The sequence below is a fragment of the Lipotes vexillifer genome, unplaced genomic scaffold (assembly GCF_000442215.2).
Source record: "Lipotes vexillifer unplaced genomic scaffold, Lipotes_vexillifer_v1.1 scaffold1330, whole genome shotgun sequence".
Classification (NCBI taxonomy): Eukaryota; Metazoa; Chordata; class Mammalia; order Artiodactyla; family Lipotidae; genus Lipotes; species Lipotes vexillifer.
In genome coordinates this window covers 257,241-277,315 of record NW_006787533.1, presented here as the reverse complement: position 1 = coordinate 277,315, position 20,075 = coordinate 257,241, and the positions used below count along the sequence as shown (strand labels likewise).

The window sequence follows — 20,075 nt, the reverse complement described above, 5'->3', positions numbered from 1 at the left end:
TATACATATATCCATTTTTTTCAGATTCTTTTCCCATATAGGTTATTACAGAATATTGAGTAGAATATTTCCGTTCTTTTCTCTATCTGATATACTCTCGATACTGTAGCCAGGGCTTCTCACCAAATTTATACATTCCATTGTATAATTGATTATTTAATGTCTATCTTGTTTCACCTACTAGACCATAAGCTCCATAAAATCAGGGATGAGTTCTGTTTTGTCCTCAGTGTTCAGTATATGGTAGGTATTTGGCATATTTGTTGAGTGAAAGTTGAATGAATGTAGTATACTATATGCATCGAGAGATACATTCTTTCTAGTGACTTGTTGAATGAGTGTGACTGCCTAAAGCTGTTACAGTTATTACCCAAAGAAACACCCCACGCTGGGACCACAGTGAATTTTGGCTGAGAGAATATTGGATCAGAATGTAAGAGCTGAGTTCTTGGTCCAGCTTTTTTGCTAAATTATTGTGTGACCTTAGATACTGACCTCTCTAGTCGACTTTTTTTTTTATAGTTTATTATTATTATAAAAAACTATTTATTTATTTATTTTTGGCTGCGTTGGGTCTGCGTTGCTGTGCGTGGGCTTTCTCTAGTTACAGTGCACAGGGTTCTCATTGCGATGGCTTCTCTTGTTGTGGAGCACGGGCTCTAGGCGCGCGGGCTTCAGTAGTTGTGGCTCACGGGCCCTAGAGTGCACGCAGGCTCAGTAGTCGTGGTGCACGGGCTTAGTTGCACCACGGCATGTGGGATCTTCCCGGACCAGGGCTCGAACCCGTGTCCCCTGTATTGGCAGGCGGATTCTTAACCACTGCGCCCTCAACTTTCTTATTTGTAGGATAGAAGCAACAAAATAATACTTGTTTCTGTATATAGCACCACCTCATTTAAATAGACTATGTGGATACTTTAAGCTCTCACATCCATGGTTCTACAGTGTTTTTGCATTGCAGCTCATCAAAAAACATTCATTTAGGTACTCTAATAGACTCCATAAATATTTGTGCCACAAAGGGCCAGCTGAAGTTGAGTGAAAAAGCAATGTTTCTGAAATAGGAGTGTAGTTGAGGAAGGGGGAGCAATGGGAAGGAGGAAGGAGAGAATGAAATGTGTGAAATGTAGAGTGGAATCTTTTTTATATTTTCTTATAAAGTTTTAGGCATTATCCTGAGACTATTTTGGCCTTTCACTTGCTAACTTGAATGAGTTGCTTTCAATTTTATATTCAATGAAAAAATGGAATTAATTCTGGAGGCAACTTATAAATTATAGTAAAACAGGATTTTTTTCTCATTATATAAAATTATGATGGTCACCACTGTGAAGGTCTACTGAGTGCTATTAATATATACTCAAATTTACAAATTATAAATTTTATAAAAAAAGAGAAAGACTGAAGCTTATTTAGATCTTTTTTCTCATTTGTATATTTACTGTTTCATCATTTACGAAGACTATGCTGGGCACTATATGATAAAAGGGGAATGGATGACAGTAACATCCACTGGCCTCTACAGTCTAGGAAGAAAAAATGTGTTTGTTTGTTTTTTCTTGTCCTCCCCTAGTGCTCTGCCTTTATTTAATTTTAAGTTTTTTCCAAGCCATTCTTTCCATCTCCTTAGGCCTCCAAATAAATGCTAAATAAGAAGTGTAATAAAATACCCCATTAACTGTAAAATGCAACCCAGCATGAAGAAAAACTGTTCACCAAAATACATTACAAGGCATTTTTTTGCTATCAAATTCATCATTATCTCAAAATGAAAGCTCCTTGAGATCAGGGACCCTGTCTTTATGCAATAGAATTTTATAACTGTAATTCAAGTATCTTTTCTAAGGTAATGAAAAGTTATTGAGCTAAGCTTCATAAATATTAATTATTAAAAACTATGGAAAAATTATTACTTCGGGTTTACAAAGTTGTGGCCTGTAGAGTCTCTTTTTGTTTGCTGTTCATTTACAAACCAAGCAAGGACATGGGAACAGCATTGAATCTCAGGTTGTTTTCAAACAACTGAACAGACTCTCAAAAAGTTACTTTCTTACCAACTTGGTCCAGTATTACTTAAAATTTTAAACTAAAGAAAAAAATGTAATGTCAAGATTTTGGCATATGAACTTGATAAAGCTCATTATCTGTTAATTTTCATGAGTCACAATGACTGCTATATTCATAACTTTCCTTCCAGTGCCCATGGACAGACCACTTAAAATATTTAACAGTGGTTCTAATGGCTACACTCAATGTCTGTTTCACCAAAAAGTTCTTTCCAAATTTTTCAGCATTGTGCATTCACCCCAAGGTTTCTCAACAAGGTTTTACCTTCTGTGCTTTTTGACAGTCTGCACAGGAAAATTGGGCTGATGCCTTAACAGGCCCTCTTCCATATTCTTTTCCTTAGAGATCTGTGGAATTCTATGTTTTGACATAAACTATTATTTCTATTTAAATGTGTATTGAAATATACTTATTGTTTATATTTATATACTTAGTTTTGAAGAAGTTATTGATCAGTGTTGGTAGAGTTAATTAAAATTCAGAATGGACTATAATGTTTGTATACCTGTATGCATTTTGACCAGAGCACAGGGTTGTTAACAGATGAATATTTGATGAACATCATCTGTTCCAGAGAACTTTCAATCTTCAGGAATATATGATATAATAATTTTTTTGTTTTAATATATAATACCTCTGGACTAAATAGGCTAAATAGTTTTCATTAAAATTGAATGTTATAGAATAAGAAATACTTTTGAGAAAGACAGAAAAGTGTTTTTATAATGCAAGTATAAAGAAAAGCTTAATAAGCCTTCCTGAGAAATGATGCAAACCCAAAGGAAAGGCTTAATTCCCCATAAAGTTGAAGGGGAGTCAATTGAGTGTCACTGTCCACTACCTTTCAAAAAGAATTTCTTTCTAAGACAACCTTGGATGGAGAAAGAAGGAAGTTTCTTGTAATTGAGGTTCATACCTAGAAGATACCTGAAAGACCTAGTACCAGATTGTAAAGGACCTGAGAACAGAATCCAAACTTTTGGACTCCCAGTTACTTTCCATATCTTGCTATCTTGAGCTGACCTGGGGATATTTTTACTTAAATAAGCAGCAGCAGAGAGTGTCAAAAAAATCAAGTTTCTGTTGCTCAAGAAATCCAAGTTGACACTGTGATTAATGCCTCTGGTTTGTAAACTGTTTTACTAAAAACTATGTTAGGATTGTATTTTCTTTCATTTTTCATGTTTCATATTTCCAGCTAATCTCTAGTAAGAGAGATATTTTCCTGTCTACAGGCATAGCCTGCATTTTGTATTCCTGCCCTTTCTTAGAGTAACCCCATATTGGGGGGGAAAACAACAAGCTCATTTCTCTAAAGGAGCAATTAAACTTATATGCAGAGAGAGTACAGTGGCAGATCACTTCAATTGAACCATTATGGTAAAATTCAACTAGACTCACATCAAGAATATCCAGAAAGTAACTATTCTGTTCTTTCCTAGCACTGTGGAGGAATACATAGAATTAATTAAAATTAAATAATTCTGATTAATTATTCAATTACATTAACCTATTCTTTATAACTCTTCATGCTTATAAGACGCTCATATGAATGAAAAGTCAGTGGTGTGTGCATACAAGTAATCAATGTATGCCCATGAGAATAAAATCCTTTTTTGCCAGCCTCCCACTTCGAGGGACTCGTTTGGCTGAGCCTTGAAGGATGATCTGTTACAGACTAAACTTGGAAAGAGGGCATTCTGTCAAGAGATAATAACATGAAGAAAGCATGGGGGTGAACCTGAAAATGTAACAAGGCCCTTAATATGGACTAGAATACAGTCTGGATGAAATGTAAAGTATTAAGAGAGGACTCAAAAATCAGAATTGCTACAAACCCTGGCTGCTTGGCTAAAAGTTTTGTTGCATTTAATAGGAAATAGGGAGTTTGGTAGAATTTTGAATAAGGCAGAGTTTTAGGAGGATGATCCAGTTGATTGATACAATAATACATTTCACTTCCACTATGAAGTATGCAGAAGGAAAGGCTGTCATATTCTTTGCATTAATAGAGCAAGTAAAAATTTTGATTGAAGGAAATTAACAAAGATTAAAGTGTGATTTAGAGTTAATGTTGGATAATGATTATTCAAATAATTTTTCCTTCATATCATTTAAATAGAAAATTAGTTCATTTGTAGAATAGAAGTTCATTATATTTTTTTCTAGGCAGTCTCTCAGATGTTAAAATAATTTTTCTTGACATAGGTTTTAGGAAAACAAAAGTCCAATGAAAATTTCTTCCCAAAGAAAGTAGTTTTTATTTCAATCTATCCACAGAGAACAGAAAGTTAAACTCAACTCTGATAAAAAAAAAAAAAAAAACACTAATCTGAAATAAAGCCTTATGCTTCACAGCAGTCATCTATTTTTCTATTTTATGGGATGGTTTCTGAGGGCTGCCTGTATTTGTGGAATTAACTCTCTAAGGCGTTATTTGCCAACGATCCTAGAGATATTTGGCATGAAGTATTTTGTAATTTTGCTAAGGCATAAATGTGAGTCACATGGCTGAGATACAAGTTGTCAAGCTAGAGTGTAAAACTTACTGAACATCAAACATTCACTGCCCGGGGTGGTTTTATTTCTGTCCACTCAACCATTAAGCAAAATGAATGTCATACTTTGCCTCATTTTAGACAAAAGCAATATACCGTGGGGCTTCCCTGGTGGAGCAGTGGTTGAGAATCTGCCAACTAATGCAGGGGACACGGGTTTGAGCCCTGGTCTGGGAGGATCCCACATGCCGCAGAGCAACTAGGCCCGTGAGCCACAACTCACGCGTCTGGAGCCTGTGCGTGAGCCTGTGCGTGAACCTGCGCATCTGGAGCCTGTGCTCCACAACAAGAGAGGCCGCGATAGTGAGAGGCCCACGCACCGCGATGAAGAGTGGCCCCCGCTTGCCACAACTAGAGAAAGCCCTCGCACAGAAACGAAGACCCAGCACAGCAAAAATTAATTAATTAATTAATAAAAACTCCTACCCCCAACATCTTCTTTATATATATATATATATATATATATATATATATATACCATGAAGTTTTTGCAATTATGGAAATATGTAAAGAATGTGCTATTAATGCATGTCAAGTTGAGCAAACATGGGTTAATATAGTCTACCATCAAAAAAGGCCAGCTAGGGCTTCCCTGGTGGCGCAGTTGTTGAGAGTCCACCTGCCGATGCAAGGGACACGGGTCCGTGCCCCAGTCCGGGAAGATCCCACATGCCGTGGAGCGGCTGGGCCTGTGAGCCATGTCCAATGGGCCTGCGTGTCCGGAGCCTGTGTTCTGCAACAGGAGAGGCCACAACAGTGAGAGGCCCGCTGTACCAAAAAAAAAAAAAAGGCCAACTAGTTTTTTCACTAGAAAATCTATGATTCTCGGGAAAATCAACTTTGAAGTTGGCCTTGAAGTTTTAGAATTTAAGATTTGAATCATCTCTAAATAATGCAGGCAATGTGTCCCCTTTGGGTTTGAATCATTTGTTTTGGAAATCATAAAAATTGTCAAACAATTGATTAAAAGTTAGAGTCAAACAAATTTATGTAACTGAATTTGGAATTTCCAGTTTTGCAACAAATGAGTCAGATTTAACATTTGGCTTTTGGTCACTTGGTAATGAGTCACTTGATTGGTACTCTTATGATCTCTAAATTAAAATTTGTAAATGAAATATGAGACTCTGTATATCCCCAAGGATTAGAAAAATGGCTCAGATGAATTCTGTTTCTTTGCCAAAATAAATAGATCCTTATGGAGAATAATTTAAAGTATTTTTATTAGAAATAACAAATCAAAACTATTTACTTTCTTAAAATAACTTACCTGTGAGGTTTGAAATGTATTGACTTCATTATCTGCATCTACAATTTATGTGAAACTCTTACAGTGCACCTACACATATGGCTAGTTACAGACTCTGTGATAGCGCCCCTTTTTTTAATAGGACTTTTTATTATGCCCTAGAGAGTGGCCCAATCACCATGTCTTCTGAATTCAGATTTTGACGAGAGGCCCTTCCCTTGGGCTGCCGATGAGAGCTGTTGATGATACTTCTCCGTAAGGAACAAGCCATCTTGTCAATGTTAGGCAGATGCTGCAATTTAAGCTTTGTCTAGTTAAAAATTGTCAGGATTCAACGTGCTCTTGAATTTTTTACTCTTTTTTGCGAATACCAAGAGATGTGATGCCATTCTTAGAGACAGCTGTATATCTAGGGTAATTTTATTAAGCTTTTTTTTTCATATATAAGAGGATAAATTGTCCCCTAAAGCACTAAATACGTGATTTCCCTTTAGCTATTGGGGGGTAGTTGTAGCCAAAGTAAGATAAAACAAACAAAAATAAACCTTTCCTTCCATTTTTACATTGCTTGTTGGCCCTCCAAAACACGCACAATTCAAAAACACGTGAAAGAAGCTACAAGAGTTATTACTTTGCACATTACATTACACCAGAGTAATATCTTTCCAGATCTGGAGTTGCTATTACCTGGATTTGCTATTGCCTTCAAGGTGAGTACTGGACTTGCTGAAAATAGAAATAGAACACCTAACCTCATATCTGTTGGGCCCAACCAAGGCCTGGACTACCTGTTCATGACTCAGTACAAGTCAGCTAGCTAATGGTCCTTGGTTTTCTCCCCTCCAAAACTGGAAATAATGCTTTCACACCAAATCCAAGAATAATGGCTATTTATGAGCAGTTGTCAGAGAGAGGCCTTTCAAAAGGCTACCAAGCCAAACCAGCAAGGGAATCATAAATCCTTTCAGCAGAGGAGGCCCAGAGCCTCCTTGTTGACCGTCTTGGGAAACCAGGGCTTCTTCCCCTGGATGAATGAGAACCCTCACCTGTAGCATTCAGCCAGACCAATGTGAACCTCACCTGTTCTATGTGGACCAATCATAGTCAAGTCAAGTGTACCAGGTGATTCACAATTGTGATGGGTGACACTTTAGGGATTAAGGGGGAGGAGGGGTCACTGGTGTATCCTTCAGGATCCTGGGCTGAACTACGCTCTTGGCCCTTCCATAGAGTGGACCTGAGTCCCAGCGTTGCCCACATCAGAAGCCTCCTCCTCACAGATAATTCAAGTTTTATTTTTCTTTTCCTATATTGTTTCCAGATTATAGCAGCCTACAGCTGGGATATCTAAGGCTCTCAAGCATTTGGCCCTTGGGGGGGCGGGGTGCAGGAGAAAAGGGGCTCATATTCATATGATAGATCTGCTCTTCAGTTTCAGTGTTAGTTTTTTTCTCTTAAATGATTACATAGGTGGAAGGGAGTTTGGAGCCTCTTTGGTGCTGCCCATTTCTGGTTCCCTATACCCAGCATATTGAAAGAAAAATGCACAGTGAAGTTACTTCCAATTCCTTTTAGGTTAGGATTTTAAACCAGAAGATTGATTTTAGCAAGGTTCAGTCCAGATGTGGTTCCAAGGATAACATCAAACATTCTGCTGGGGGTGGAAATGTAAGTAGAAGCTTCTGTTAGGAGTCATCCTGATTGTGTGGAGCCATCTGCACAGCAGGCACTTGGTCGCCTTTCCTGCCTCCCTCCCAACACACTCCCCCCTTCTTGTTGCTGCTCCACACATCCCCCTGGTTTGGGAGCTTGTCAACCTTGCATTTTTGGTGATGGCCTTCCCATCCTTCCCTCTAAGATCACTGGAGAATTTCTTGCTTTTTTAATGGGGTACACCATGGTTTTCAGGGAGATGGAAAACCCACCTCACTTGCCAATTTCTTTGCTGGCCTTTGGCTTCAAGGTATTTTCTCATGCTGTTTCTACTCCCCTGTAAAAGTCAGCTGTGCACACACTTTTCTAGCTCCATTTAAGTTACTCTTGAGGCAAAGACTGATGTACTTGAAAGTACCCAAACTGTATAATGTCAGTATTTTGTGCTTCATTATTCATGAGAGTTGGGATATCATTTGGAATAATACAGAACTGGTGAAGCATGGCTCATCTGTAATTCAGTGAAAAGATTCAAGTCCCAGTATACTCTGTCTTGATGGAATTTTTTCCTGTCTCTTAAATTGAGTGAAAATAATATCCTATGAGAGAAAGGGAAAGATGAATCCGTGTTTCTCAAATGTAGTTGAGGAAGAGTTGAAACAGGCAAACTCAAGCTAAAGAAAGCATGGTTCTTTGTAAAATTAGAATAACAAAAAAGGCGAACTGAGTGACTCTCTATACTACAGATCCTGTCACCTAAACTTCAGATTCTGACCATCTGTGACTCAGGTAATTTATAGATTATCAAGTCTGGAATTCTCACCTGTCTAATAACCCTTGGTTCCTTGCTCCTCAACTGGGCAGAGATGGAGTCAAGCAGTGAAAGGAGAGACAAGCAAGTGCCTTCTAGCAGGAGCTGTCACCTGATGTTCAAAGCTCCACTGGGCGTGAAAATATGCCATGTGGGAGGACCACAGCAAGGTTTTCTGGGCTCTTTCCAGGGTGCAGGGCTAAGCCTCAGGCTCAGCATTTACACTGACAAAGTTGCCCTCCTTCCTGTTTCCCTGACTGTAAGCTCACACCATGTGGTACTCTCACAGAAGCAATCTTGGTCCTAGGAAATAATTTGAGGGCTGCCCTCTACTACGGGTGCTGCCGGTCAAAACACCTACATGGAAAAGGATAAATTGAGATAACTAATGATCTCTAAAGTAAGTAAGGGAGCTTCCAACCTCCAAAACAGTAGTCTGAAATTTTCCTCTAGAGAAGAATCACTTGTTCAAATGTGCAGATTCCCTGATGCCATTTCCAGTGTTCAATTAAGTAATTCCCATGTATTTCTGATGCAAATGGACCAGGAACCACACTTGGAAAGCACTGTTTCAAATATTGGGGGATGAAATAATTTCGACAAGACACAAAGAAGAAAAAATGCTGTCATTTTATATTGATAATTTGGTGTGCAATAAAAATTCCATTTAGCCAAGACATGACAATAGTATTTTAGAAAAGCATGTTTAGAGCTTTCTTCTTCTTGTTATCTTAAAGCAGTGTTGGGCTTCTTGTTTCTATGAGCAAAGTTGGTCACTTTTATGTAAAAATCACTTTTTAAAGAATAATTTCTCTCTTCACTTGGCTCTTTGCTTATGGAAAGGTTTGACACGATGTGGCTTCGTTCTCTGGGTGGAAGCTTGCCTTATGAATCCAGGTGTTTCTATCCCCTTGGGGCATGATCTGTTTTCTGCTAATAAAATCTTCTATTCTAGGATTTTCCTTCACTTTCGTTTTTCTTTCCAACCAAACATGTGGGAGGATCTATGGAAGATTGTGTTTTCCCATTTGTATGTATATGTTGTTGTATGTTGTGAGTTTGGATATGTTTCTAGATTGGATGTATGATCTTGGGGGTTGTTTATGTCTAAACTATTTTAAGCACATTTTATGTGGTTCACACAGGTACAGATTGTCACCAAGAAGATAGACCTAAGCCACGTGACATCCAAATGCGGCTCTCTGAAAAACATCCGCCACAGGCCAGGTAAATCAGTACTTTTTAGTAGTCTGAGAGATATTAGATTGGATTCAAGAAATTGATAAGCAAAATTTGTGTTGCTGTGAAATATCTAATTGGAAGGACTTTTCCAAATCCTGATACTTCATGCTTTTATTAATAGAAATTTACATTAGAAATTTCAAGGCATCTTCACTTGGACAAGTAAACTTAGTTACCACAAACAGGCCACAGGCCACGTATCATAGGACGTGTTAGAAATTAAAAGGTACCAGGGCTTCCCTGGTGGCGCAGTGGTTGAGAGTCCACCTGCCAATGCAGGGGACACGGGTTCGTGCCCCGGTCCGGGAAGATCCCACAGAGATCCCGCAGAGCAGCTGGGCCCGTGAGCCATGGCCGCTGAGCCTGTGCGTCCGGAGCCTGTGCTCTGCAACAGGAGAGGCCACAACAGTGAGAGGCCCGCGTATCGCAAAAAAAAACAAAAAAAAAACAATTAAAAGGTACCAAAAAAAAAAAGAGAGAAAAAGACAAAAAAATAAAATTAAATAAATAAATAAATAAATAAAAATTAAAAGGTACATGAGATGCGTTTATCTCTATGTACACAACATGCATGTTGGAGCTCGTTGGAAATATATAGTCTATAAAATACATTGGACCATGTATTTATACATAATACGTACACTGAAAGAAGCATTTCCAAAGATTTTTCCAGAAATTGTTTTTCTGCATTATGTGAAAAAAGGATTGTGCTTAAGCAAAGCTGAAAAAATTAACTTTTCTGCTGAATTTCTCAGATCCAGGTCAATAAGTATTGTGAATCCTCAGAATGCAATGTTTCCCCCAACTTATTTGACCATGGACTTCTTGTTTTTCTAGAATATCTCATAAGACTGATGCTCTAAGGTAGAATTTCTACTCATCTTGCTGGGGATTTTTCCCTCTTTAATTCCCTCTAATGTATTATGAGTCACTTTTTCTGAGTATCATGTATTATGTTTTTGCTAAATTCCACCTCCATGCATATGTAAATAATGGACAACTCAAATTTGTAAATTTTCTTGAGAATATTTTGACACAATTTATATATACCTTTGAAGGACAAGAAGAAGCAATTGGTTTTAACCATCTATGCTTGGCATCTCAATTAAAACAGGTAATAGGTTATTCCCATTAATCATTGTCTCAAATGTTAGCAAAACAAGGTATAAGAGCAATTGAGCCCAATGAGATTTCTCACCAGGAGATTATTAAGAAGAATTTAATAGTTGAAAAACAAAGGTAGATAGGATATGTTTCAAAATAGATAAATGAATTGGAAACATATCTAGAAATTGGGCTTCTCTTTGACAAAGGGTGTTCATAAGTGTATTTGGCTACACTGCCTACTTTCTTCCAGAATACAAAAGACAATATTGGATTCTTTCATTCCAGACAGTAAGTATACATTTAGTTAAATTCATCTGGTGTCTTGATGCACAGAAAAATCTTATATAGATAAGAAAATATTCTGTGTATGTTTTACTGGTCATAAAAGGCTATTGTCATGGACTCCCACCTTTTTCTAAATCTAGCTCTTACTTCGTAATAAATGAACCAGGTGACTAAGTTCATAAAGATGTATTAGCACAATGATCCTTGACAATAGCAAGCTTTTCACAAAATTACTCTGGATTGTGGAATATCTAAGGAGAAAATAAAGGAAACAATTTGACACCTGGAGCCACAAATTGAAATATCCGGTCTTGTGGACTTCACTTCGGGACATATGAAGCTTGATGGGGATTATAGTCTTCTGCAGTTACTGCTCCTGATGGGGCCAGAATTTTTCAGAACCAAAGGCAGAGATGTCTGAATTCAAATGGGCTTCTCTAAGAGTTATGTAAAAATACCTAGTAGGACTTCAACAGAAATAGACTTCTCAATCTTCCTTTTCTGAATATATTTTGGGTCAATGTTACATTGTTATTTTGTTTTTGTCTCTCTCTCAAAATACAGTTCAAAAAAATTTTAACAAGGTTACATAGACACAATATATAACCATAAAAGGAAACTTGAAAAGACAATTTCTATCAGAGGCCACCAAAAAATAGAAAAGTAGGATCCTAAGAAAGTTGATCTCATGTAGCTGAAAGCTCAACATCTTCTAGACTCTAACCAATATAATTATGTTTTATGAATCACACTAATCCTGTAACAACCAACAAGTGAGACCCATGGGGCCAAGTAAAATGTCGGAAGGATAACACTCCTGCAGTTATGCATCTTTTGAGGGAAGGACAACTACATGTCTTTGTAAGCATGAGTTAAATAACATCGTGTACATCCTAAGCCTTCAGGAGGAGAATGAATGAATCTTCAAAATTTAATCCAGTAACACCATGCAATTTCAAGGGGCCCCTGGCCAGGTAATTGGGTGTTAATATAAAATGTCCAGGTATCACATGAGAAAAACACCACAGGCCTAAGAGACCTGTAAAGTTTTAACAAGCCTTTCTCTCGTCTACAGAGATAAATAAGCAGCAAGAGTCCAAAACTGAAAAATCTCTTCCATGTTTCCATAGAGTCCGTCAGGTATTTTTCCCAAATCAAAATCCCAAGAGAGATGCAATGATAGTAGAGGGTCACGTGGCTTACCACTGGCCTTCCAAAAAATGCATAGAGCCAAAACCAAGTTAATAATGCAAGTCAAAGCTAATCTCTTAGGTAAAGGTGTCTAATCCAGCTTCCTTCCAGGTCAAAGACATCAGCAGACAGGCTCAAGAACAGGCTGAAGGACAACAGATACCTACTCAATGCAGAACTCCTTACATTCATAAGCCTGAGAAAGGTGTGCAGAAATGGGGAGTGCCACAGAAGGGTGGCTCATGGCACTCTCATCTATCAGCAGATCCTCGAGTTTCAGGCTAATTAGCATTTAAGAAAATGGCATGGTCAAAACTCCGTCTCAGTATTATCAGATCAAAGTCAGAGTCACATTGGTCCTATGGCATCTGGAAAAGAATGGGATCTCCTGAGAGTCTCTTCCTATCACTCCAACTGCTAATTAAAATGGAAGCTCTTACGCAACTTAGCCCCTGACTCCAGTTTCATCAGTCAAGCTATCAATGCTGAAAATTGGCAAATGGTAACGTTACCCACATGCACTCCATTGCTAGCCTAATAGTTCTTTGAACAAGTGACCTATTACCATTAAGAAAAATAAAGAAGAGCTTCATTGCAATTTAATTTGCTCCCTTAGAAATAAGAGACTGAATGTGCCAAGTTTGAGAAAGGCTACATATAATACTTTCATTGTGTTATTTTTAGAGTTTTTATCACACAGGCAAGAAAAACCCCTCTGATATTTTAGGTTAGACATGAGTAGAGGAGAAAGGAATTAACATGTAGAGCAATCCACGTAATGGTACAAAAAGGATGTCACTACCGTAGATGGTGTGGGGAAAATGGTATAGACTAGAAATTCTAAAAGATTCCTTTCACATCCGTGGTCGAAGGGATAGTAGAGTTCATTAAGTTTGTCGTTTGCCATGGTCTACCTACTATAATCATTTTGGGGAACTAGTCACCACAAATATAAGATTTAATTTTAGCAAGGCATTTAAAAGCCTTTCTCCTCTCCTACATAGGTGGTGGGCGTGTGAAAATTGAGAGTGTGAAACTGGATTTCAAAGAAAAGGCCCAGGCTAAAGTTGGTTCACTTGACAATGCTCACCACGTACCTGGAGGTGGTAATGTCAAGGTAAGAAACAAGATCCTGAGCCGATCTTGCCTTTTTAAAAATTCCTTCTGAAATACTCTTCATCAAAATGGGTCCCAAATTGAAGGCCTGGACATCTAGAAGTAGGGATGGTAGAGCTGAATAGAAGTGACATGAACGTCAGCTCTGGGATATAGAGAAAGAGCTAAGCGACAGTTAAGATGCTTGAGTTAACGAGGACTGATGCTTGTCTTAAACAGATTGACAGCCAAAAGTTGAACTTCAGAGAGCATGCTAAGGCCCGTGTGGACCACGGGGCTGAGATCATTACGCAATCCCCAGGCAGATCCAGCGTGGCATCCCCCCGACGACTCAGCAACGTCTCCTCTTCTGGAAGCATCAACCTGCTCGAATCCCCCCAGCTTGCCACCCTGGCCGAGGATGTCACTGCTGCACTTGCTAAGCAGGGCTTGTGAATATTTCTCGTTTAGCATTGAAGTAATACTATTTAGGCATGAGCTCTTGGCAGGAGTGGGCTCTGAGCAGGTGTTATATTCATTCTTTACAAACCATAAAATAAATAATCTCATTCCCAAACTGTAGTAATTGTTACAATTTTATATTAAAAAAAAGAATAGAATATGCCGAAATTGACTTGATTTCCATTTGTAACAGGAAGATACTGGCTTTACATGAGTACAATTGGACAATTATTTTTGCTCTGCTCTGTTTTGCATGGAGTAATATTATTTTAAAAATTGCATTTCTACCTTTCATGTGCCTGAAGGCTATCCACTACATCCTGAAAGGCCTTGTTAAAATCCAAGCTGCTCACTTCACTATTTTGTTGCTGGGTGAAAAGATAAAAAGCTGCCCATTGTAACTTATTACAGGTTAAATTAAATCAAGGAGTCTGATTGCAGGAAGGGAAGAGCATGTAAGAAATAAGGTTTTTTTTAAGTGTTATTTTATATAAATGGGAAGAAAGATTCAATTAAGTTATTAACATTTGGGACCTGGATAATTATATCAGAGTATAAGTCAATCCAATAAATTATTTAACTAATTAAGAAATAGTTATGAGGCATTTGAGCTGTGGTTGAGGAAGCGGTATAAAGTGCATCTCTTAGGAAAGAAGCACTTTCATTAGGGTGGACTCGTGTCTGATTAGAACGTTGGTTGATCAGCTAGATTTGTGTACACACAACCAGTTTCACACCCCTTTTCCATCTGTTTGATACAGTATTATAGATATAAATATATATATATTTCTCTGTGGCCATTTGTGATACTTTCTCATATACTTGAATATTATACTTCCTTATTCACAGCATCTGTGTCTCCTGCACCCTTTGGTGTTGCAGTTTTAGGTATGTGAAAGTAGGTGTTAGCAGGGTTCTCTCCCTATTAAAAAAAAGTTTAAAAAGACAAAAAGTTTTAGCATGAAGTTGCTTTCTGTAACAACTCAAAGCTGTAACCCTGTTTTAGTGCCAGATACAAGTCTCTCCCGTGATGCTAGAAAAAATTTGTTTTTCTTTGCTTTCACCAACATGGAGTTTGTGGGGGTGGGTCCAGTTATACATAAACGGGTTTACAGATTGTTGGTGTAAGATTATGGATTTATCTTATTTTGAATCACAGGATAGTTTGGGTTTTATTCCTGTAATCATTCATGAAACAGACTTCTTAAGATTTCTTCTTCTTTTTTTTTTTCCATTTGCTAAAGTTGAAACTAACAGTGGGATTTGGGGGCATGTTATCCCATTCTTCCAAATAGTACCTGTTTATTAAATTATCTGATAGAAAATGTTTGACCTCCATACCCAAAGATCCCTTGATCAGAAGGGAAAAATACGGTATTTTGAGAACATATAGCTATAAAACATTGGAGATACAGATATCTAAATCAGTTTTTTCATAACTCCAACATTGTACTCTGTAAAGGAACACTGTTATTTATCAGTAGATAATACCATTCTGACTTTAGATACGGTCTAAAAATCACAAATCTATTAATTAATTCACTTTACAAATCATTCATCTTAGATTTATGAATAAGCAATGAAATAGTCAATAGCCTGAATAAGGCAGTGGGTTACCAGGCTAGATGGATGCTTTCTAGTATTTTATCTGTTCTTTTTCTTGCTCAGGGATGGTAGGCTGGATCTGAACAGTTAAAGGCAAATGGTCCAGTAGGCGTTTGATTCCTTTGAGCCAGGAGGAAATGATGAATATGGACTGAGGCAACAAGCTAGTATAGTAGCATCTAAGAAAGAAGCCAAGGGATGCAAAGATAGAGACGCCGGTGCCATTTTGTGACCCGTTGGAAATTACAACCAATGCGACTTCCATAAAAGAAACTCTAGGAGCAAAAGTGCACCATTCATTCTCAACTAAGAGGTTTTACGTAGGCAAACATTTCTGAAACTATTTATAGATCAGTTATTTTATAGGACAAAGATTTAGAAATGACTGATTAGGACTGTGGATGTGTCTGTTTTCTGCCTAATTATTGCTGTGAGGTTTGATTTGTCCCATCTGGGCATTTTATTCATCAGCTTCCCTTGAAATGTACCAGAAAATAGGAGAAGAAAGAATAGGAGTGTGGAGACTTACGGTATTTTCTTATGTGTTTGGTAGTGTTAGATAGTGATTAAAGCTGAAGTTAACAGCTGGTTAGAACAGTTTTAACCTGTGAAGCAAGTTTTTTTTTTTCAACCTGGTTTAAATTTTTTATAAGCATTAAGAATAAGTAAACATGATCTACATATTAAAATTGTTTCTTACAAATACATGTCTAAAATAAAGATTATATAAAGTACCAAGTTATAAGATTTGGCATTAAAACAAATGTTTACTTCAAATCACAGCAAAATTATAATGAATAAATGCCCTTGCTTTGTATGGAAATACAAATTCTTTATAAAAAGTTAACAAACTGAACCTGATAATTTGTACAAGTAAAAGAAAGGAACACAGGCTAAATGTCTTCTTATGGGGATAAGAGGTGGAACCCATCTTGCCTTTACACTCAAGATTAACAACACAAATTAAGCTTTTTGAACACCACTCTTGTGGGGACATCCATACGCTGATCTAGAAATTAAGGCTTCATAGTTCCAATTCTAGATCTATTAATGCCAGTTTCTCTCTGGCTTTAGCCTTTGAGAACCTGTTTAAGGAAACATAAGTAATCCAGAGCTGTGAAGAGTTAAAAGGCCCACTCACTCTCTCTGGGTCACCTGCAACCAATAATTGGGTACCTTACAATGATGCAGGGGAGATCCGAGTTCATGATGAGTCTCAAAGGCCATGTTCATTTAGGAACCAACTCTCTCTGGATTCTCCTGCTGAGTTCCAGCAGGGTGATGGGCTAAAATCCCACCCACAAGCAAGACACCTGTGTAACACTAACTAGGTATAGCTGAAGAAGGCTGAAGAGAGGACTTGGTTAAATGGAAAAATGTACTTGATGGTAGCTGGCCTTCTCCACACACACATGTAGTTATAGAGCAGGAAGTGGGATCATCAGCCAAAATATAGTATGTCAATATTATTAAAGAAATAGTCTCAATGTGGTTGATTCTGACATAGCTGCTAGTATTTTCTCCTATTTTTCATGCCACAGAAAGGAGGAAAATAAACTATTCATGGTCTAAGTGGCCAGAAAAGATAGATCCATGGCTTGGAAAGGCAAATTCTAGACATTCCTTCAAAGACTGATGTGCTAAAATTAGCATTGATGTTTGTTTTTTAACACCTAGGATTTTTAGCCTGGGTATGTAGGTTGAGGCCAAGTCCCTAGCAGGAAAAAGCTTATTTTTAGACTACTAAAATGTCAATCATGACTTCAACTTTAGCAAAAAGAAAAAAAAAATCAACAAAAAGTATACTCTGTATGCTGGGATTCCAAGGTTCCAACATGCCGCTACAAATCTGTGGGGGGTTTCTTTCTTCTGATAATTCTAGAGCCTGTTACCATAGAAAGGCATTTCTTCAATGGCTGGTTGTAGTTAGTTCATGTTTTTCAAGCAAAATTTGCAAATGTATTTGTTGCTGTATAGTGATTGTTTTGCAAAATAAAGTTGCTTGTCACCTAACTGATAGTTTCAGATTGTTTCTTCTTCTCTGGAAAAAAACCTTAATATATAATATGATCTAATCTAATCTAATATAAATTGCTCAATCCAACCAAAGAAAAATTATGAAGAGAAGACTACAGTTATCTGCTGAATGCCTACTATGTGTCAGGCCTTATCACTACTGTATTAGCAGGATGCTATCTGTTGCAAGTGACAGAAACTCGAATTGGCCTAAGCATAAAAGCAAATTTATTGGCTCAAGTATCGAACTAGGCAAGGATGTATCCAGGCACTCAAAAAATGTCATTTAGACTTTCTCGGGGCTTCCCTGGTGGCGCAGTGGTTGGGAGCCTGCCTGCCAATGCAGGGGACACGGGTTTGAGCCCTGGTCCGGGAAGATCCCAGAGCACCTGGGTCCCTGCACCACAACTACAGAGCCTGCGCTCTGGAGCCCACGAGCCACGAGCACTGAGCCGGCGTGCTACGATTGCTGAAGCCCGCACACCTGGAGCCTGGGCTCTGCGGCGGGAGAGGCCACCGCTTGCGGCAGCTGGAGGGGGCCTGCGCGCAGCAATGAAGACCCAATGCAGCCAAAAATAAATAAATAAAAGAAATATATTTTTTAAAAGTTATAAAATAAAAAAGACTCTTTCTTTTTTCAACTCTGGATCTAGGCTCTCAAAAGATGTCATCAGGAATTTTTCTTTTTCCAAATTTTCGTTCTGCTACCTCTGTGCTGTCTTCATCCTCAGGCAGGCACCTCTCTCCCTATGATTACTGGGAGTACCAGGTTTCACAGCCTCCCAAAGGAAGCCTCTTTCCCAACAGCACTAGCCAAAATCCAGGCTCTGAAAATCATTGCATTACATGGGTCACCTGCTCACTTACGCTGATTGGCAAGGGTGGGTCCCAGACCTAACTCTATCGCAGGTGGTTGGGGTAGGTGGAGAGTAAAGGGAGAAGTGGCCTCGTCTGAACTCCATAAACCATGGAGAGAAACTACTTCCTCCAAAGTCAAGTCAGGCTGCTACTGCCAGAAGAGAGAGAAATCAGTGCTGTGCGGGCCGTGAAAACAGACATCCTCGACATCCACAAGCCCTACTCTCTATCTTTATTCATCCTTTAGCTCCTTGCTGCTTAGATTGTGCCCAGCTTCACCTGGGAGCTTGTTCAAAATGCAAATCCTCAGGCCCCACCCAGGCCAATTTACAACATTCCCCTAGGTGATTTCATCTGCACGTTAAAGCTTGAGAAGCGTCAGCTCATCCAGTCGCTGCTAACGTGTTGAAGGTGAAAGAGCTCCATGGCAGAGACCGCTTACAGGTAAAAATCACCCCTGAAACTGTTTAAACAACGTCACCAACTCCGATGTCGAAGAGGTTAGTTTTCAAGTGGTAGAAACGTGTGACTGGTGGAAGAATTACTTTTGTACTGAAGGTTTTCCAGACTCATATTCTCACTTGACTGAAACCTACTCTACCAATAGTGTCATCACCTTCTATTTACTCTTCCTTTGGTAATAATACAGATTTGGAGCAATATAGCCAAAATCATTAGAGTTTTTCATTAGTAATTTTTTTTTTTTTTTTTTTATCTTTTTTGCGGTACGCGGGCCTCTCACCACTGTGACCTCTCCTGTTGCGGAGCACAGGCTCCGGACGCGCAGGCTTTTTTTTTTTTTTTTTTTTGCGGTACGCGGGCCCCTCACTGCTGTGGCCTCTCCCGCTGCGGAGCACAGGCTCCAGACGCGCAGGCTCAGCGGCCGTTGCTCACGGGCCCAGCCACTCCACAGCATGTGGGATCCTCCCGGACCGGGGCACGAGCCCGCGTCCTCTGCGTCGGAAGGCGGACTCTCAACCACTGCGCCACCAGGGAAGCCCCAGTAATTTTTTAAGATTAACATCTGTGTTATACTTCCTAAAGGAAGTCTTTAAACCACAAGGGATTAAGACATCTGGTAGCAGGAATCACGATAGAAGTCTTTTTTTTTGCTAACTGAAGTAGATTTACAATATTGTGTTTCAGTATAATGATTAAGTATTTTTGCAGATTATATTCCATTATAGGTTATTATAAAATATTGGGTATCATTGCCTGTGCCGTACAGTAAATCCTTGTTGCTTATCTATTTTAGGTATAGTAGTTCATATCTGTTAATACTGTAGTTCTAATTTGTCCCTCCCCGCCTCCTTCTCCCCTTTGGTAACCATAAGTTTGTTTTCTATGTCTGTGAGTCTTTTGCTGTCTTGTAAATACATTCATTTGTATCATATTTTAGATTCCACATATAAGCAATATGATATAGTATTTGTCTTTCTCTGTCCAACTCATTCCACTAAGCATAGAACTCTAGGTCCAATCATGTTGCTGCAAATGGCAGTATCTTATTCTTTTTTATGGCTGAGTAATATTCCATTGTATATATACCACAACTTCTTAATCCAGTCATTGGTTGATAGGCACTGGGATTTCTTGCATGTCTTGGCTATTATAAATAGTGCTGCTATGAACATTTGGGGTGCATGTATCTTTTTGAATTAGTGTTTTCAGTTTTTTCAGATATATACTCAGGAGTGGGATTGCTGGGTCATATGGTGGTTCTATTTTTAGTTTTTTAAGGAACCTCCATACTGTCTTTCAGAGTGGCTGCACCAATTTACATTCCCACCAACAGTGTACAAGGGTTCCCTTTTCTCCACGTCCTCTTCAACGTTTGCTGTTTGTAGACTTTTTTTTTTTTTTTTTTGCAGTACGC

General features: G+C 38.5%; 1 protein-coding gene across 6 annotated transcripts in view; it reads left to right on the top strand.

Annotated features, from left to right (window-relative positions):
• Positions 1-17,344, top strand: part of MAP2 (microtubule associated protein 2) — a 217,838-nt gene extending 200,494 nt beyond the window's left edge. Inside the window, exons 11-14 of one of the 6 annotated variants that reach the window (XM_007460225.1) lie at positions 7,450-7,542; positions 9,484-9,565; positions 13,168-13,280; positions 13,499-17,336. In XM_007460225.1, coding sequence (XP_007460287.1) covers positions 7,450-7,542; positions 9,484-9,565; positions 13,168-13,280; positions 13,499-13,714 — 504 coding nt within the window. In that variant the 3' untranslated portion in view covers positions 13,715-17,336. Of the gene's footprint in view, positions 1-7,449; positions 7,543-9,483; positions 9,566-13,167; positions 13,281-13,498 lie in introns of all 6 variants that reach the window. The other 5 variants (XM_007460224.1, XM_007460222.1, XM_007460221.1 and 2 more) reach the window with 5 other exon arrangements.
• The last annotated feature ends 2,731 nt before the right edge of the window (positions 17,345-20,075 follow it).